This window comes from Anastrepha ludens, chromosome 2 (assembly GCF_028408465.1).
Source record: "Anastrepha ludens isolate Willacy chromosome 2, idAnaLude1.1, whole genome shotgun sequence".
Taxonomy (NCBI): domain Eukaryota; kingdom Metazoa; phylum Arthropoda; class Insecta; order Diptera; family Tephritidae; genus Anastrepha; species Anastrepha ludens.
The window spans coordinates 141,070,625-141,092,517 of NC_071498.1; the positions used below are offsets into that span (position 1 = coordinate 141,070,625).

General features: G+C 34.9%; 1 protein-coding gene across 15 annotated transcripts in view; it reads left to right on the forward strand.

Annotated features, from left to right (window-relative positions):
* The window catches only part of LOC128855456 (segmentation protein cap'n'collar), a 287,928-nt gene that overhangs the window by 142,526 nt on the left and 123,509 nt on the right, over positions 1–21,893 (forward strand). For all 15 annotated transcript variants that reach the window (XM_054090379.1, XM_054090381.1, XM_054090369.1 and 12 more), the window contains one exon: positions 6,913–6,997. In XM_054090379.1, coding sequence (XP_053946354.1) covers positions 6,913–6,997 — 85 coding nt within the window. The remainder of the gene's footprint in view (positions 1–6,912; positions 6,998–21,893) is intronic.

The window sequence follows — 21,893 nt, forward strand, 5'->3', positions numbered from 1 at the left end:
TTACACATTTTTTATTACACGAGTTAAAAAAATATATATTTTTTTACACGAATTTTGTTGAACACCAGTTAAAAAAAATTCTTTACACGAATTTGATTTAACACGAGTTAAAAAGAAGAAAAAAATATTTTTTTGCACAAATTTGATTTAACACGAGTTAAAAAGAAGAACAAATTCTTTTTTTATACGAATGTGATTTAACACAAGTAAAAAAAAATTATTTACACGAATTTGATTTAACACGAGTTAAAAAGAAGAAAAAACTATTTTTTTGCACAAATTTGATTTAACACGAGTTAAAAAGAAGAACAAATTCTTTTTTTATACGAATGTGATTTAACACAAGTAAAAAAAAATTATTTACACGAATTTGATTTAACACGAGTTAAAAAGAAGAAAAAATTATTTTTTTGCACAAATTTGAATTATTAACAGTTAAAAAGAAAAAAATGCATATTTTGCACAAATTCCATTTAACACCAGTTAAAAGAAAAAAATTCTTTTTTAACCCGAATCGTTTTGTTTTAACACGATTTTCAATATTTTATGATTTTTTCTTGAATCTCATAGAGCAAATGGAGTGAGATTTTTCGACGCATGCACGAAGCGTTTAAATTAATCTCCGGAAAAGCATCTGAGACTCAGTAGATTTTGCTCTCGCCGTGTAATAATTTATTTCTTATAATATATTTAATGAATTAAAATGTGTAAGCACGAAATAAACGCTTAAGTGATAGGTAGGTAGGTAAGATAGCAAGAGCACCCCAGGTACACTTCAAGTAGTACTTACGTGCCGTATTGATATCATAATGTGGACCACTACCTGTGAAAAGATAAAGAGAAAAACCGTCTACAGCCATCCAGTGCTGTTGATGTAGTGGAGGAGAGAAAAGGGATCTAGACTGGAGAATTTCTTCAAGTCGTCCGCAAGGCGTTTAGGAGGACTCTAAGAAGAATTTTTCCATAAAATATTTTCACCTAATTCTCTTTTTACACGAATTCTTTTATCTTGGAAAAAGGGAATTAGGTTGCATTATTTTTTTATTTAATAAAATATTCACTTAGAAACATAAATGAATGACTAATTTTGCGCCACCTTGTATGACCATGCTAAGGTATAATAAAAAAATTGAGAATGCAGCATAGCTAGTCAAATGTACGCATTTTCAAATAAAATAATTTTTTTTAGTGAAGGCAGCGCCTCATCATCCAACCACTTGAAATCAATATCGATGAATTTTTGTGCTGGTTGTAATGTTTTAAATATGTTTGAGTGGCTATAAAAGCTAAAAAAAGCATATTCAAAAAATATTAAAGTTGAGATTTTAAATTTTAAAAACAAAAAGTCATTATTTCTTTTTGCAATCGACAGTATATCAAATTAACCCTTTTTCCTCGTATAAAGCCACATTATTTGAAAGCAAAATTTAATAAGGAAGGAAAGCTTTAGTAAAAGAGATTAAGAAAAGATTAGCTCTTTCGCGGCCATTTATGTGAACATAGACATGCTCGTTTATCTACCGAGTCAGTGTCCAAGTTTGAAAAAAGTTCAAAAATTAGTTTGAAGAAAAAGAAATTCATTATTATTGTGAAAAATTGTTGCGCAAATGATTTAAAACTGTTTAATGGACGATCTTTAGCGCCCGGGCGATGCTACCACTACTAACATGGCGTACTTATTAGTATGTCCCGAAACCAAAAAAAAAAAAGAAAAAAACACGCCTGCCAACTTCGATTATTTCTGTGATTTATTTATTTATTTAATTCAATTAATAGTCTAAAAAATACAGTATTTCTTACATACTATGAAAACAGATTAATGCTAAATCATTAATCAAAGTAAAATTAAACTTATAATTAACTAGCTTCAATTGTAATGAGTAAAAGAAAAATATAAACTTTCTTATAACTTAAAGAGGAGGATTTTTCATTTTTGTAAGACAAGAAAATACAAAGTTTCTTACAGACTACATAGAACTAGGAGTATTTATATTATATATAAATAGAAATAATTAACAAAATCAAAGCTTAGAAAACTAAATTAACAAAATATACTCGGTAATTATTTAGAATTCTTACAAAGGAAAAAATTTTTTAATTGGGATTTAATTACATGTTTCGCCCTGGAAAAGTCTAGATCCAAAAAGGAGGCGAGATAGTTAATGTCAGACAGCGTTCTAACAAGAGGCGCTTTGGAACTATATAATGTCCTCCTAACGCCACCATGAAAAATTTTGATACGGCGAAAGTTCCTGCAAGGAACATTAAAATGTATTCTTTCTAGAAGAAACGGGCAGTCAATTAGTCCATTAACGAGATCGAAGATAAAAGAAACTGCCTGGAACGTACCTCTGTCACTTAATGGACAGAGACTAATCAAACAACAGCGTGAGACGTAAGACGGTTTGGGGTCTGAGAAATTGAGTGAATGTAGCGCGAAACGCACAACAATTTTTTGAACCCTCTCCACTCGATTTATATGAACTGCATGATAAGGTCTCCAAATAAATGAGGCATAATCTAATTTGGACCGCACAAGCGCAGAGTATAAAATCTTAAGAGTATATGGATCAGTGAAGTGCGATGAGTGACGTCTAACAAATGCGAGCATAGCAAGAGAATTGGAAACGGCATAATTTAGGTGCGTGATAAAATTAAGCTTTGAATCAAAGAAGACCCCTAAGTCTTTTATCACATCAGACGAAGCAAGATATGTATAATTGATATGATAAGAGGTGCTGAGGGGGTTTTGAAGCTTAGAAAATGTGATTTTATGACATTTTTCAATGTTAAGAAATAGACGATTAATAAGGCACCAGGAAAATAAATTATTCAACTCAGACTGTAGGGTGGCTGAATCACTAGAATTTCTTATTTCAGCGTACACTTTTAGATCATCAGCATAGAGAAGAAAATTAGCGAAGGAAAAACACGAATAAATATCATTAATAAACAAAATAAATAACAAAGGACCTAAAATACTACCCTGAGGTACCCCAGAGGTGGCAGTGTAGTGTTTCGAAGAAACACCATCGATAACTACAGTGCAGCATCTCTTTATTAAATAGGACCGAATCCAATCGAGGAAAGTTGAATGAAAACCAAGACAAGCCAATTTAATTACTAAAATTGTATGGGAGATTTTATCAAAGGCTTTAGAAAAATCCGTGTATATCGCGTCAGTTTGGAAACCATTCTGAAAGCCTGCGTGGCAATCATCAGAAAAAACGGATAAATTGGATAAGGTAGACCTTGCAGCTACAAAACCATGCAGCTACAAAACCATGCTGACGTGGACTAATTAGACGTTTAACACTAAAATATAACTTGTCTTTAACAACGCATTCAAAGAGTTTAGATACAGCAGATAATTTGGAAATTGGTCTGTAATTTACAATATTGCTTTTATTACCGCTTTTAAAAATAGGAGGGACCAAAGTCAGCTTCCAATCATCGATAAATATTCCTTCGGCCAAGGATTTGTTAAAAATCAGTTTAAGAGGTTGAACTAAAGAGCGACAATTTTTAAACAAAGTTACAGAAAGCCCGTCTAAATCCGAATGGGCCGAGTTTTTAATCTTTAACAATCCCTCAATGACATCATCATCAGATAGAACAAGCGAACCAAAGTCAACTGAAGGAGACACTTTACCGAAGAAATTATGGCGAATGGCTGCCAAATGTTCTTCCTGAATATCTTCATCAGACACGAAGTTAGATGAAAAGAAATCAGCAAATAAATTCGCTGCATCGCTGACAGAGCAGGCAGTTACGTCTCTATAAAAAACAGAATTAGGAATAGAAGAGGCCTTTTTAATCGATTTAATATATCGCCAAAAATTCTTCGGATTACTTTTTATATTAAGCTCAAATTTGTGAATGAATTCATTATACAAAGACTTATTTAAAGTACGAAACTTATTCCTGTGGAGGATAAAAAAATCATAATAGCGGGTTTCGTTAGTTAACTTGAACTTCTTAAAAAACGTATTTCTTAAACTTTTATGATGTTTAAGTTCTTTCGTGCACCAAGGAATCTTATAATTTACCCGCTTAAAAATTGGAACATGTTGAGAGCATATATCAGGGACTAAAGTTTTAAATACCTCAAAGGACTCAGCAACTTCAATATTGCCTAGAGATACTTCCCAATCAATTTCACGTAAGGCATTATCGAGAGTTTGGAAATCACAATTGGCAAAGTTAAAGGAAGGATGAGCACTATCGGGCCTGGATTCAAAAAATTCTAAAAATTCCAAGTCAAGCTTTAAAGGAATATGATGAACGTTGATCGGCGATATAGAAGAAAAAGGCTGCGATAGAACAAAACTAATGTTGTCGCTTATAAAAATCAAATCTAGTAAACGACTCATACTATTAGTTAACCCATTAATCTGAGTTAGACCCATGCCCAGTAAATTATCAATAAAAAAAGATTCAGTAGGACTATTGACGTTTGAAGGCGTTAGATATACGTTATTGTCTAAATATACCCAATTTATATTGCTTAAGGGGGGATTCTACTGTAAAAATCAAATTTTCATGGATTTTGTTTTCATACTTGTATTAATTTATATTAATTAGTAAAAAAAAGTTTAGGGTTACATAAACACAGGTCTTGAGTGTACAAAAAAATTTTTTAAATTTATTTTCATTTCAAAATGGCAGCTGTACAGCCGCTCCCCCGAAACGCCTTTTGAAATCTGCCCACACTGTCGCGCATTTAAAAAAAATCTGAAATGAAAAAAACCAATTTTTTTTTATTATATTTCATTATTTTTAGTTGTTAAAAAAAAATTTTTTTGTAAAATTTTTGAAGTTTTTTAAAAAATCGACATTTTTTTGTTGTCATTTTGTTATTAAAAAAGGGGTTATAAATAATAAATTTTTTCCCACCATAGCTTTAAAAACTAGTAAATATTGTTAAAAATATACTATCAAAGTTTGAGCTTGATATGTTAATTTTTCACGGAGCTGTGATGTGGGCAATTTTGAAAACGTGGTTTCGAGAAAAACACGCTTAAACAAGCGCATTATCAAGCGCATATGACCGTAAACCGCTCGAGCGCTCAGTTTATACCTGCTTTGCTAAAACTTTTATAACTTGAAAACTATTCAAGATTTCTTTTTAAGATTTTCATGGAACATTCTGGAGTTGTTTCTGAGAATGTTTCAACAAAAAGTAAAAAATCGATTTTTTTTAAGTTTTACAGTAGAGGCCCCCCTTAAGTTAAAATCCCCTAGGACACATAATTGGTTATTCCCAATAACATCTTGAAGGGCTAATATGTTGTTCACATGCGACTTATACAAGTACTCATTACTTAAGGGTGGAATATAAGACACACAAATATAAAGAAAACTATGCGCACCACGTATTCGCACGCATAGCTGGTCTAATACAGTATCAGTCTCATGTAATTGAATGAGTGATGCGCGACGATTACGGCGAACTGCAATCATTACTCCGCCTCCTCTGCTACATCCAGTTTTAACAGCATCTCTGTCTTTACGAAAAAGAACGTAAATGTTTGGATCGAAAAATTCAACATTAAAAAAGTTTGCGTTGAACCAAGTCTCGGTTCTGTGATTCTGTGACATTTTCGATCTTATTGACATTTTCTTTAACATATGAAATGCCTGATCAGAATCGATGAAACCAAGAGTGCACGTAATTGACCGTTGCAGTATCGGCACCATTCACAATTTCAGCGATTTTATGGTTGATTTTTAGCTCTTGGACGATGCTAACAACGAGCCAACTTCGATTATTTCTGTGATTTTATCGTCATTTTCTCTAATATAAAAAAAAACCGAACGTAACCGAAGAACCAAAATTGCACGTAAACACCATTCACAATTTCAGTGACCTGGCTGGCAAATGCCTCGCCTTTATCTAAGAAAAACTGTAAAATGTGTGAAATTTTCTCTCATTGTTTGAGACTCTCCAAAGTCTCCCTGTGAGGTCTTCGACAGGCCATGTTAACAGCCTGTAACTCACGACGGAATCTAACAAACAAAAAACAGCAAAATAATTTTTTTAGTGTTAAATGCCCCCTTGACGACGCGCACAAACTTTAAATTGTTTAATTACCGTGAAAATTATGGATTTCTTTTTCCCCAAACTCAAATTGATGTATTAGTAGGTAATAAATTTCTCATCTACCGAAAACTTTCTTCATCATACGAGTACACGAGTTCTATGATGTAAAAATGTTATGCTCTAGAATATGCCATACCATATCAGGGTTAAAACTAATGTACCCACCCGTACGTATTTTAACTCGTAACATTTATTTTTGAGAACGCTCTGAGATGAGTATATAAATTGTGCGCACCCAAAAGTGAATATTCTCTTAAATCGTTTATTGCTCTAAGCCAGGCTCCAACATGTGATGCTCCGACACATACACACACATACATACAAGTGTACATATGTAGGTAAACATCGTTGAGCGAAAAATGCGATAGATCGTTGATCATCACATGCAAACCGCGCTCAAATTGAAGATAATACATTTTTAATACATAAAAATCAAAATGAATAAAATACAGAGATTTGATTTTAGTTGTAAATAAGTAGCATTTGAAGTGAGTGTAGCCATAGAGACACATAGAGGATTTTGCAAGGATGTGTTGGTTTGAGCCAATTTTAAAGGGATTTGTGAAGAAATCACGCAGTCTTCTCAAGACAACGAAGGCAAAATATTTTATCTATACGCAAAGAGGACGCACCTATGTTTTGAAGCGCAAGGTGAAAGAGGATACCTGTATAAAGAAATGCTTTACAGAGCCAACAGCAGACTCGCGACATTTATACATTTTTTTTTTGTTTTTCTTTTGTTTTCTTTTTCACATAAATATTTTTGTGTTTCATAATATATTACTAAAACGATTGTTGTTGTTATATAGCCAAGCTTTGAGGACAAAGATGCGGCAGTATCCGATATTGATGATGAATGGGCTGGCATACCTTTTACGGTGGATAATGAAACTGGTAAGTGAGATAATTAATATTCCAAAATATTCCTTATTTGTGGTGAAATTTGCCGAATGCTGCCGAGTAACATCGTGTATATGTATGTATATATGAATATGACGAAGTCTGTGATTGACGGCAGGCAGGTTGTGCGCAATTAGGTGAGGGGATATACATACATACATATGTACATATGGCTCATTCATCTTGAAAAGGCTCATAATTAAAACAAAAATCGAAGAAGAAGAAGGTTAATAATAGAAATAGGTACTTATTTTCACACATTATATACAAATATATATATATGTTATATACATAGATACCCTTTTTTGGGTGTTTGGCCGAGCTCCTTCTTCTTCTCGGGCGTGCGTCTTGATGTTGTGCGACAAATGGAGAGCAGACATAGTAACTTGAAAACTTTAAACTTAAACGTTTTTCTCGACATTTCGGTTTTTTGGGTTACGACACCATTGAAGTAAATGAGTGATATGTAGTACAAATATATTTCGATGGGTCAAGTAAATCAAGCAATTAGAAGTATTTTTACAAATTTTTCATTGTATTTTGGTGATACAGAAAAATGTGGTTAAATTATTGTAATTTTTTTTTCGTAATGCTAGAATGAGTAATTATCAAAATCTTGTATATTTTACTTGTTACATATTGTCCCACTACTTAGGACTGCTAGCGGCAGGCTAATCACCTACCCTGCCAGAAATCAAATAGATTAACGAAACAGCAGCAAGACAAGTCTTGGCGAGGCCCTATGCTGCCGAGAGGAGTGAACAAGGAAAAAACAAACAAAAAAATAATAATATTTACAATAAATACTACTACTACTACTATAGAAAAATATATAGTTCTTCTGCTGGAGGAACGTCATAAATCAACAAATTTAAAATTTGAGTAAAACATCTTCAAAGTTGTCAATCTACTATGTCTCGCTAAGTAAAAGTAAATACGCATTTTCAGCTAAAGAGATACCAGCTGCTTTGGGTTCATCACATCTCTGCTCGCCGTAGAATTCCACTGCTTGCTGGGCGGAAAATTTTTATGTGAAAGCACCAACAGCTTAACGACGTTCAAGCGACATGTTAAAACCAGTGCCTCCGAGCATAAGTAGGGGTATTTTTTTTTTGTTAATATTCTATTTTGCATACTTTTAGGCGTGATGCTTTGATAAGCAATGAAATTACATAACAGTTGCTAAAAATGAAAATATTGCAGTGGCGCCAATTAATATGCAACGTTGGCCTCAAGTGATTTTTTTTGTTTTATTGACTACTCGCTAGATGGTTGGTGAATCGAAAGCAGCTACTCTTGGAATATTTATTATTATTATTAGGCTACTGCGCACTGCGACCAAAAGAAATATATTGCGCAATATATATGTACATATACATACAGTATGTCAGATAGAATTTTGACATAGAAAATAAATTAAATTTTTTCAATAGCAAAAATTAGCTTTTTTTTATCTTTGACTTCTTTTTTGTAGTGATTCATATTTATTCACTGCATTTAAAGGGAATTAATAAAAAAACTTTAAATTCTTTGGGGAAAACAACAACTGAAGTAACAAAAACAAATAACATTTCTATAGTATATGATCATAAATTTTCCATGCATCATAAAATAAGCCATTTTTGCATGCTCAAACTTTTTTTATTTTTTTTTTTTTTTATTTTTATTTTTTATTTTTATTTTTTTTTTGGCACTCTTGCCGCAAGTAAGTAGTATGCATATGTAGTATGTACAAGGTGGCGCAAAATTCATCATCCAATTTTGTTTTTGCATAACTTTTTTAATAAATGCAAGAAAATAATTACTTTGAGTAATGGAAATCTTTGTTTTGAATATTAAGCGCTCCATTGATTTTTTTCCCCTACTGCAGCCGCCTAGTTCACAAGTGCCAAATTTGATCGCCGTACGACGCCATTTGCAAGTATTGCAAATCTTCGGATAGAGTGATTAATTTTGCGCCACTTTGTACATAATTGCTTAAATATTACATCTTTTTTATAATTTATTTAATTCAAACCTAATTTGAAGGTGCATCTAAATACTGCAGGTTTCTTTGAGTTTCAGTTTATATGCTCTTGGTAAAATTTTGTCAGAAATTCTTAAGGTCAAAATAAAACACTTTTAAATAAAATATTTATTTTATGTATGCATACATATAACATTTTACACATGCACCAGTGAATGTGGTAGAATATGCGTATTTGGATCGAGTTGCAAGAATTTATTTACATAGAAATTAAATTAATTTGTTTTTAATTTTTTCAACATTTGTTTTTAATTTACTATTTTTAGTTTATTGAAATTAATTTTTTTAGTGTTTTTTTTTAATTTAATATTTTAAATTAATTTTTTTTAATTTAATTTTTAATGTTTTTCTCTTTAATATTATATTTTAATTTTTTAAAATTATTTTTTGTTTATCTATTTATTGTAATTTTTGTGTTTTTTATAAGTTAAATATTTTCTTTTATTTAGTTTTTTTTTTTTCAATTTAATTTTTTTTTAATTTTTTCTTTTTAATTTTATTATACATGTTTCATTAATTACTTTTAATATTTTGAATTATTTTTTTGTTTTATTTAATTTCTTTAATATAACATTTATAAATTTTTTTAATTAATTTTTGTTTATCGAATTTTTCTATTTTTTTAAATTAATATTTTTTTTTTTATTTAATTTTTTCATAACATTTTTTTCAATTAAATTGTTTTTTTTTATTTTCTTTTTAATTTTTTTTTTAATATAATTTAATATATTTTTTTATTAATTGTTTTATCTATTTTTAGTTTATTGAAATTTGTTTGGTGTTTTTTTTTTTAATTTAATTTCTTTAATATAATATTTAATTTAATTATTTTTAAATTAATTTGTGTTTATCAATTTTTTCTACTTTTTTAAGTTAATAATTTTTTTTTTTGTTGAGTTTTTTCAATTTAGTTCTTTTTTATTTTTAATTTTATTATACATAGTTCTTTAATTAACTTTTTTTAATCTAAGTTTTTTTTATTTAATAGTTTTGCTTTTATTAATTTTTTTATCTATTTTCAGTTTATTGAAATTAATTTTCTTAGTGCGTTTTTCTTAATTTCAAATGTTAAATTAATTTCTTTTATTAATTTCTTTAATATAACATATTAGTTTTTTAAAATAAATTTTTGGTTACCTAATGTCTCTACTTTTTTAAGGTAATATTTTTTCTTGTATTTAATAGTTTTGAATTATTTTTTTTTTTAATTTTTTCTTTTTAATTTTAATTTTATTATACATATTTTTTAATTAATTTTTTTTAATCTAATTTTTTTTAAATTAAAATATTTTTTCTTTTGTTATATTAATTTTTTATCTGTTTTGAATTTATTGAAATTAATTTTTTAGTGTTTTTTCAAATTAATATTTTAAATTAATTTTTTTTTTATTTTATTTCTTTAATATAATATTTATTTTTTAATTAAATTGTATTTTTCTACTTTTTTAAGTTATTGTTGTTTTATTTTATTTAATTTTTTTCAATTTATTTTCTTCAATTTAATTTTTTTCACTTTTTTCTTTTTAATTTAATGTTTTTTCTTTTATTAATTTTTTTCATTTTTTTATTTAATTGTTTTTAATTTTTTTCTAATCTACTTTTTACTTATCTTTAATCTAATTTGTTTGATGTTCTTGTTTAATATAATATTTTAACTTTTAAAAAAAAAATTTTGTTTATCCAATTTTTTACTTTTTTTAATTTAGTAAGTTTTCTTTTATCTAATTCTTTTTAATTTATTTTTTGTTTAATTTTTATTTTTTTTTTTAATATTTTTAATTTTATTTAATTCTTTTTAATTTAATTTTTTTTCTTTTTAAGTTGGTTGGTTGGTTGGTTTAAGGGTGACCCCGCATCGGAGTGCCACATAGACCGCAAGTTGGGTCCGTTGTGTTGCCCTAGAGCTCATTATTTTAAATGATTTCCCCACCTAACCGAGATTTTTATTGTAGATTTTGGTGAAAGATATTAATTCGTTTCGAAAATTGGATGAGAGATTCGATTTTCAGGTCCGAGAGTACTGAAAGATTGTCAATTGTTGGAGAGCCTAGAAGAGCGAGTCGACTTCTGGCTAGACCCGGACAACTGCACAACAAATGTCTGCTCGATACTTCCTCATCTTCGTCCTCGCAGTATCTGCACAGGTCGTTTTGAGGAACCCCGAGCCGACGTGCGTGAGTGCCCAAAAGGCAGTGGCCGGTGATAAGAGATGTTATATGCCTTAGTTCGTGTTTCGAAAGACTTATAAGGGTTTTTGTCTGTTTCAGATTGTAGGATGGCCAGATTTGTCTGGTCGTAACGCAAGTAGTTTCCACTCGCCACCTCCGATCAGCAATGCTGTGAAATTCTCGATCGATGAGCATTTTACATGTTGAGAGCGGAATGTGGATTGTGGGTAAGTCACTAACATATGATTGCGCAGCTCCAGCTCTTGCGAGCTCATCAGCTTTGCAGTTACCTTCGAATCCACTGTGACCCGGTATCCAGATAACTTGGACAAAATTCTGAACACTTATCTCGTTAAGAGATAAGATACAGGATCGAACCACATCTGAGTGGGTATAAGAGGAGCTGAGTGCTCGAACGGCCGCTTGACTGTCGGTGAAAAAGCGGATATCCTCAAGTGATATTCTATTTTCTAAGAGAGTTTTCGCAGCATACCAGATAGCGCATACTTCCGCTTGGAATACGCTACAGTAGTCGGGTAATCTAAATGATAGATTGATGTGAGGGGAATTGGAAAAGATTCCAAATCCCACTTTGCCGTCTTGTTTTGAACCATCTGTATATATAATCAGATGGCCATCGATTTCGGTAAGATTTGTCTTCCATTCTTCCCTAGTTGGGAGTGAACAGGAGAATAGCAAGGGTGGTGATGGAAGACTTACATGATAGTCTATGTCGGAAGAGATAACAGTGTTCCTGTTCAATATGGCCGAATGGCCAAGATACTTATTCCATTTCGATATAGCATTCATGCGTGTCGCTGCTTTCGCTGCAATCGCTTTGCCAGCCAGATCGATAGGGAACAAGTGAAGCAACGTGTTTAGAGCCTTAGTAGGTGTTGTACTTAAGCATCCTGTTATCAGGAGGCAGGCTGTTCTTTGAACTCGATCAATAGTGGCTACTCTACACCGTTTTTCGAGTGCTGTCCACCATACAACCACACCGTAGAAGAGTATCGGTTTGATGATCGAGGTATATATCCAATAAATGATCCGAGGTGAAAACCCCCAGGTTTTGCCTATAGCTTTCTTACAAGTATAGAGAGCTATGAAAGCTTTTTTACATCTGTTTTCGATGTTCAATTTCCAACTCAACTTCCTATCTAGAATAACTCCTAGATATTTAGCTGAATCAGATAGAAGTAATGATTCCCCTTTTAAAGTTATTGTTTGCAGTGGAGGAGATTGTTGTTTCCTATTGAAGAGAACAAGATCTGTCTTTGCTGGATTCGCTTTAGTCCGCATTCGGTGCACCATTTTGACAGAATATTGATTGAGCGTTGCATGAGCTCAGTGAGGGTATTCAGGTGTTTGCCTGACACGCAGAGAGCAATATCATCTGCATAGGCTACAACCTTGCAGCCTGCTTTTTCGAGATTTCGAAGCAAACTGTTTACAGCGAGATTCCAGAGAAGGGGTGAAAGTACTCCGCCTTGAGGAGTGCCTTTGACGGCGTACATTCTCATGCGGCTTAACCCAAGCTCTGAAGTGATTATTCTATTTTGGAGCATTTGTTCGATCATCTTTCGGATGGAGTAATTAATACCCAATTTGGCAATTTCAGACAAAATAGCGTTGGGTTCAATATTATTAAAAGCACCTTCTATGTCCATAAATGCGACAAGAGAGTACTCTTTATTGTGAAGGGAAGTTTCCACTGTTTGCACCAGTGAATGAAGTGCCGTTTCAGTCGATTTTCCTTTAGTGTAGGCATGTTGTGCCTCTGAGATCAACTTAGTATCAAGTTGGGTTTTGATTTGCTCATCTAAGACTTTTTCAAAAGCCTTTAAGCAAAAAGAGGTTAGGCTAATGGGCCTGAAGTCGTTTGGTTTGCAGTGTGAAGGCTTCCCCGTTTTCGGAATGAATACTACCTTCGATTTCTTCCAAATTGTCGGAAGGTAAGAGAGATTTAAACACTTGTTAAAGATCCTTGTTAACCAAGGCAGTAGAATTTCCAGTCCTTCTTGAAGTTCTGCTGGAATGATGTTGTCAGGACCTGGTGATTTAAATTTTTTAAAACTTAGTATTGCTGTAGAGATGCTATTAGAGCTGATTAGATCTGATCTATTCCCATAATTACTCTGAAGAGTGCTGGGAAGTGCAGGTAAGTTGGCAACACAGCCTGGAAAGTGAGATTCTAGAAGTATTCTAAGAGTGTGGTCAGTTGAAGTAGTCCAAGTTCCATCTTGAGTCATGATAAAACTGGGAGAGACTGGGTTTGATGCAAGAATCTTGCGTAGTCTGCTTACTTCTGAAGTGTTCTCTAATTCTTGAGTGTATGATCGCCAGGATGTGCGTTTCGCACTTCTGACAGCTTTCTTAAAGTCTTTGAGACATTGTCGATATTCTTCCCATTCGTCTGTTATTTTAGATTGGTTAAAGAGTTTCCGAGTTCGATTGCGAAGTTCTGAGATTTCTGGAGTCCACCAAAAAGGTTTATGCTTACCTCCTGTTTTCGTCAGGGGGCAAGATTGTCGTGCTGCGCTTTGACACGTCTTCGTTATCATGTTGACAGCGTTTTCGTTTTCGATTTCGTTTTTATTTGCCATTTCAAACTGCCTGATATCAGGAAGTCCATTGGCAAGATGTTCTTTATATTTGATCCAATTCATACGTTTTTTGTTAAGGTACTTCATGGGTTTTGCCGTTTCGGCTTTTAAAGTGATTGTTATATATTGGTGGTCGGAAAAAGAGTGCTGTTTATCAACGCTCCAGTCCTGCACCAGTTGTGTACATGATTCGCTAGCAAGAGTAATATCGAGTACCTCTCTTCTAGACGAGTTAAGAAACGTAGGGACATCACCTCTATTACATATATCAAGCTTATTCGCTAGAATATAATCAAAGAGTTGCTCACCTCGTGTGTTGTTGTTTGTACTGCCCCAAACAATATTATGTGCATTAGCGTCTGCTCCAATAATTATGCGTTTCTGGTTCAGATGCGCCGTATTGACGAGCCTTCTCACTGCTTCAGGAGGAGGCGCCTCCGCTGCGTCGTAGGGCATATAAGCCGACACAATCCAAATCGGGCCGTGGACAGCTTCAACCTCTATGGCAGTGGTGTCAGCATTGCTAAAGGGAAGAAGAAAAGCATTAATATGTTTTCGAATGAGAATACAAGAGCGCGATCTGACGTTAGCCTCACCTTGAAACAAGGTGTAGTGCCTATCTTTCAGGCCGCATATCTTGTCGTTTGATATCCAAGGTTCTTGGATGAGAATGATGTCTTCTCTGAGGTCAGAGAGACGAAGAATGAGGGCTGCTGAGGCAGCCTTAGAGTGGTGCAGATTAATCTGCAGCACCGTTAGATGAGCATTCAATGACTGTGGCGTTCGCGTCATCACCGCTATCTAAAAGTCTATCCTCGTCCTCGAGTTGGATGTTGAATAAGTTTCCCACGAGTTCGCTGTTTGATTCCGAGTCGGACTCAATCGTCGAAGCTTGTGAGAGAGGCTTATCGGCATCCATCTCGAGGGCCGCCGTACTCTCTTCGCTGGGTGCGAGGAGGTTTTTCGGCTGATAGGTCCAGATGGTAGCTGTAGTGAACCCGAATGCCACAATCCCCTTGCGGTCGTCCAGTGCTTTAACGCTTTCCTGGTCCAGGAGCAGCGTGACATGTCTGGAGTTTCCTGAAGGCTCTTCCACCTTAACTACCCTCCAGTTTTCGGTGGGTAGGTTCGGGTTTCCGATCTTCAGTAGCTCCAGGATGGTTTCCGGATCGGATGGCTCTACAGGTATTCTTGCTCTGCCGCGAGGTTTGTTGGGAATTTCGCTCTTCTTGATTAATTGGAGATTCGCTCCGGGCCATACCTCGCCGAGTCGGTCGAGGGCCTTGCCGTACAGGCTGACAGAGCGTTGATCTGAGCACGCGGTCAACTTGACCCTTGCTTGGAACCAACCCGCGTCAGAGCAGAAAGGAGGGGGTCCTGGGTTCTGCTTCAGAACGTCCAGGTAGCCCAACTGAAGTTTTCTCTCCACAATCTTCCAGTTTGATGGAGAGATGAAACCGTCAGGGTGGCCTTTATCCACCACCGCCATGACCAGACTATCTCTGGCAACTTCGCAGAACTTGCGTAATTTGACCTCAGAGGAAGCTTTATGCTTCTTGGGGTCGTTGGAGCTATGAGGATCCTTCTTTTTAAGTTAGTTCAATTAAATTTCTTTAACTATTTTTTTAATGACATTTTTTTTATTTTAATAGTTTTTTTTATTTAATTTGTTTAAGTTTAATTTTATTGAATTTGGTTCTTTAATTATTTTAATATAAATAAATTTTTTTTTAGTTTCTTTTTTAATAATTTTTTACATATCATTTTTTTGTCTTAATTTTTTTTATAATTTTTGTAACTCAATTTTTTAATCTATTTTTGCTTTAATTTGTTTTTTTTTAATGTAATATTTTTAATTTTTTTTAAATAAATTTTGTTAATTTTTTTTCTTTTTAATTCAATTTAATGATTGTAATTTTATTAATTTTTTTTTATTTTGAGTTTATGTAATAGTTTTTTATTTCATGTTTCTTAATCAAATTTTTATCTCTTTTTTAATTCAATATTTTTAATTTTTTTTAATTAATGTTTTGTTAATCTATTTTTTTTAATTATTATTATTATTGTTATTTTCAATCCAATTACTTGATTGTTCTGTTTAGGCTATTCTATTTTCATTTCTAAAAAGTGAGGTATAGGCGTATTTGGGTCACTATTCAGAAGATAACTCTGCTAAGATTTTAGTACCAAATTAAATATGCTCAATACTCATCGCTATAAAATATATATGAATGCAAGTTAAACATAAACTAAATCTATAATTTTCTCAATTTTTTTTTAAAGATCGAAATATCGCACATTATCGACATTTGTATAATTTTATTTCGTAAAGTTGTGAAATGTAGCTCATTTTATTTCACGTAAGTATGTTTGTAGTATGTGTATATGTTTATAAATTAAAGACTTTTTGTTTGTTTAAAATCGCTATGCTGTATGCAAGAATTTTTATCTGTATTTTTTAGCGTTAATGCTTTTTATCTACAATTTAAAGCTTATTAGAGCTACACTCGAACGAAAGCTGTCGTTGATAAGAAATTAACTAATTTGAAATAAAAAATGCGAACCACAAAAAAAAAGTGCCTAAAATTCAGGAAAACCCGCTTCACTACTTTTGTCTATAGCGGCGCACTCTCGACTTTCAAATACTCAGCCATAAGAATGTTTCAGTTTCTCTCAACTTACGAATATGCGAGAGATTGTTTCAACATCCACATTCAGTGCTGCCATAAGTGCTCGTATTGCTACAATTTAAAATTGGTGTTCCAGTTTATATATCAAGTCTTCAGTGTTTCTCATAGTTTTCATCTTGTTCTCAATTAATAAGCTTGTGAAAAAAGTAGTTTATTCCAAATGATCGCATTTTGCCTCTATACATACAGGCTCTGGTCAGGCGCTATTGGCGCTTAGCAGGCTGCATGGTTTCTAGACGCATTGAAGATAATACGGCAGCAAGTGTTTGCGTTGGTGGTTGGTTAGAGTGGTGATTCATCCAGAATCCAACTAGCGCTTCCGCACCATTTTGTTGTCACATCCTCGTTACCAAATTGTTTAACAGCTATTTGCAGCAGGACTATATCCAGTCTGTGCGGTTTAGGAACCTTATTAGGTTGTTGACGTCTAAGCCAGACAGTTGCTCGAGACTCTCGAACAGCGGTTTGCCAGGGTTAACATTCTGCCCTGTCCAGAGGAAATGGAAGATTGTTTCTTTTTTCTCCGGTTGTTTACAACTATGACAGTATGTGTTGTGAGGGATGCCCATTTTGGCGGCTTGTTCTCCGATAGACCAGAAGCCAGTTATGACTGCCGTGAGTCTACAGGTGTCCCGTCGTTTCATGTTTATCAATGTCGACGATTGCTTAAGGTTGTAGGTGGGCCATAGCGTTCTGCTGATTTTGTATTTCGTCTGGTCTCTCCATCTACAATCTGCAATTTGAAGGTATTTTAGGGAAATTGCATTCTTGACCGCACCTAGTGGAGTGAATACTGGTACTGCAAGAGCGCTATTCATGGCAGATCCCCGTCTTGCCAGTTCATCAGCTTTTTCGTTACCTTCTATGTTCCGGTGTCCCGGGACCCAAATTAAGGTTACTCTATGGTTTTCACTCAAGTTCGTGAGGCTATTCCTAGTTTGCTCCACCACTTTAGAGGTTGTTATAGTTGCATCCAGCGCCTGGATTGCAGCTTGGCTATACGAAAGAATAGCGATATTGCCCTTAAAAGAGAAATCTGCGATTAGTAACCTACAGGCTTCCCCAATTGCTAGTACTTCCGCTCGGAAGACGCTGCTGGTATTAGGGATACGCACAGATTTTTCAATTCCAAGTCTATAGAATATATACCAGCTCCAACACCACAATCCATTTTACTGCCATCTGTATAGACTGTGGTATCGAAGTCGTTTAGAGATAATCCCTTATTCTATTCTTTTTTAGATGGAAAGAGTGTGGCAAAATTCCTATTGAACGTTACCATCGGGACGATGTAGTCAGTCCTCACCGAGGTTAACTGAGTTTGTCGCAATAATAGACTAGCGTGACCATAAGTTTTTCCTTTCCAGCGACCCGCTTCATTTAACCTAAATGCACTCATGTTTGCCGTCTTCTTTATATGTAGGTCTATTGAAATAACGTGTGTCAGTGCATTGAGAGTCTCTCTAGGACATGATCTGATTGCACCGACCGTTATTGCACAGTCTGATCTTTGTATTCTGCCGAGTAATTTGGTATTGTACTCTCTCCCTAGAGCTTTCCACCAAACTACCGAACCATACGTTAAAATGAGTCGTATAACCGCCTTATACAGCCATAATGTATGCTTAGGTTGAGGACCCCATCTTCTTCCAAGCATACGTTTGCAGGCATATAAAGCAATTTCTACTTTCCTTACCCGTTCTTCGACGTTTAACTTCCAGCTAAGTTTGGAGTCCAGAATTACCCCTAAGTACTTTGCACTGGTTGATAGTGACAGAGTTTGTCCGTTGATATTTGGTAGGGTAAAAACTGGTACCTTGTATCTGGTGGTAAAAATCATAAGTTCTGTTTTACGCGGGTTTAAACTTAGCCCACATCCTGTGGCCCAAGAGTTAAGCTCGCCAACACCCTTTGGATGATCCCACTGATCGTATTTGGACACAGTCCTGACACCATTAACACCACATCATCAGCGTACGCCACCACTTTTACCCCACCTCCGTCAAGTTTTATTAAGATTTTGTTGATCACACATAGCCAAAGAAGTGGAGATAATACTCCCCCTTGTGGAGTGCCCCCGTGGACCTTCTTGGTTATGTTGATATTACCCATATTAGCTTTGATGATCCTGGTTTCTAGCATGGAGATGGCCCAGTTACTAATGCAACTGTCCACCTCCAGGTCTATCAACGCCCGTTGGATGGCATCTGTGCTAACATTGTTAAAGGCGCCTTCGATATCCAAGAATGCCGCCATGGTATAATGTTTGCTCTCTAGAGAGCCCTCTATTGTTCCGATTACCTCGTGAAGCGCTGTCTCCGTAGATTTGCCTTTAAGGTATGCGTGTTGTGCAGTTGATATACCAGAGCTCTCCAAAGAGCTTCTGAGGTGCGTATCCATCCCCAATAGTAAACGAGGTTGCTCGAGCATTTCGGACGGCATTCCGTCACGTTCAGGCGCTTTGTGGTATTTTAGCGTGGACGCTGCTATTTCAAGTTCCTCTTCCGTAAAAGGCAGAGTTAAACTTCCAGTGACCTGTTCCGGCTACTGCGTTAGAATTTCAACTGCCAGAAATAGGGGAGAATATTTTTCATCTGGGCCTTTCCCAGTGCTGGTGTATGTGGCTTTGCTTCAAGTTGGCTCCCTCAGCTGGATTTCCTCTATCCACCGGTAATCAGTTACTCTGAGAAAAAAAATTCGGTCGATTATTCATCAGGAGATATGTCGCTATGGTGCGTAGCAGATTAACAAAAAAAAAAAAAAATTTGTCTAGATATTTTATCTGTTTATTGGAAAAACCAAAAAAAAAAAAAGGATTTTTTTCACGTTCTCGCTCTTACAAAAAAAAATAGAAAAATAGATTATAAAATTATATTATAATTCTGCTACGCGCGAGTGCGAGCCACAAGTCTACTCAATAACATATTAAAAATTCAAATCACTCGGTGCAGAACTTTTTGAGAAATTACCAACGCCATTTCCGGAAAAAATTGTTTCGAGAAAAAACGACCCTGGGCGTCGTACTCCAAACCGGTCTCGTTTTAAAGGACTGTAACGTCTAAACTGCAACGAATTTCAATATAAAAATTTGCAAGCATGCAAAAAGTCGATTTTCTCGAAATTCTAGACCAGAAAGTTGCCTTAAATGCTCCCTTTTTTCGCACTCTCTCACAAATGCTTCCCGCCCATATCTTTTATGTTGAGACCTGCTGAAAGCACCTTGCCATTAATTTGGTTGTTAAAACGATTTGTTTCGTCGTGAGTGATTATAAAATGCCATTTAAAACGTGTAAATATGTATTTGTCAGTTACTTTTGGGCTTTTTTTGCTTCGTTTGTTAGCATATCTACATGCATTTGCACGGCCTCCAACATTAGGCGTGTGGCACTACGTAAATCAGCAGAACATTGGGAAGCTACTTCGCACAAGAATCATAATTAGGTTCACTTTTTTTTGTTACTTTTTTGCGCTTGGTTGGTGATAAGAACATTTAGCTGTGCGGGAGATAAGCGGTGCTGTCTTCATCTTGCTAGTTCTCAGATTTGTTTACTACATACAAATTTAATCATTTATTGCATACACGAGTAGGATTTATGGCAAAATATTATTAAAGTGTATTTGTATTCTAATTATTTTCGTCGACTTAGTTTCCTTTTATCATACAATGTTATTATTTCGTAGAGTAGTGGCTTAACCTTTCACTCCCATCAGCATTAAAAAGTACTTTGCGCACACGTTTTAGTACCGTTAAATAAACAATTATTACTTTGAAGTGACAGAAGTAACCCCCAACTATGAAGCAGGCACAAATAACTTTGAGAAGAAAATCGCTACTTTTGCTTGACACGAGAAAGTGCGATTGACGGGCCGCGCCCATTAATAATTCATGTCGGGTAAAATACCATTATAAATTTTGACACGATCACGAAATTCTGCCAACATTTCGAAATTCGTGTAATCGACGTAATGAGGCCTAGCTTTGACAGTTTTTCATGACTAATTTATACGAAGGCTTTACATTGTGGGACGAAAACATAAGGAAAGTGATTTATTGGTGAATGGTGCATAATTTTCAAGTAATCTTTTCAATACGAGAGGTTGATTAATATGGTGACAGAAGGGCCCGAATAAATAAAATTAATTGGTTTACTTGAAATGAAATGGTGAGGCTGATAGTCAGCGACCTCTGCTATAAATACCGGTGTACTCATTACGAGACCCAGTGCTGTCACGCCATATACAGAATGCAATAGTGTGGCCAACATCAGACCGTTAAGTCGCTCTCAGCGATTTTGAAGGAATCAGCTGATTGGCTGACTATTTTGACAGATTTATTTATGAAAAAGCTGAGAATCGACTTTTACGTTATTTCCATCGCTGCTCAAAATGCAATCAGATTAAAGGAGAGGCCAACCTCCCAGAAGCAGCGGCCATCTCTCAAGGAACATGGTAGCATTTTCAGGCAGTGAGCACCGCATTTCTCTCAAATTCGTACGCAAATCTCGTTAGCCGCAAATTGCAGTTTGGGTGTCGTGCAGTGCAATCTTTCCAAGTAGGCAGGATTGGAACGAAGGAAAAAGCTGTACCGAAGCTGGTACCTCTGGCTTCACCTGGTACCTCTGGCTTCTCTGACAACTCCATAAAATTTTCGAAGCAGTTTTGCCACTCTGAAGTGGATACCTCCAAAATGAGTGGTTTAAAGACTTCAAAAGCTTCTTCAGGCGTTGAAAAACATTGCGCTCACATTTTATCTCTGATGTTCCGAAACAGAAAAGAAATTTTTAGATACAAAACCAGTGCTCTAAGGCGTACAACCCATTAATTTGATCTTTTGAGTGCTCAAAAGCTCGATTGCGTGAGCCGATTTGTGAGAGCTCGCATTGTCTTGGTGAAGGATAATTTGGCGTTGACTTCTGGCAAACAAATGGTTGTACAAAGCCATAATAAACAAGACCGAGCTAAAATAGAAACGACAGGTGCTTTGTTCTAATAACTTCGAGTTTATTTATTTAAAATAGTACCCTCTGGCCTCGATACACTGTTTTGCGCGATAGTAAAAGCTTTTCGAAAGAGTGTTTCAGGTCATTGACCGGAATGTCCTTCAGGATGTCGGTACAAGCCATTTGGATGGCCTCTACGGACGCAAAACGTTTTTCTTTCATGGCCGAATGTAATTTTTCAAATTGGCAAAAGTCACGGGGAGCCATGTCAGGCGAATACTTCGAGTGATTGGTGGTAAAAATGCGATTTGTAGTCAAAAAATCAGTTACAAGAGTGAATCGATGAGATGATGCATTATCATACAATGAGCGCCAGCTTCCTCCTTCGCAGTACTCAAGGCGAATTCGACGCATGCGATGCAACAAACCCTTCAAAACGCCAAGATAGAAAATTGGGTTG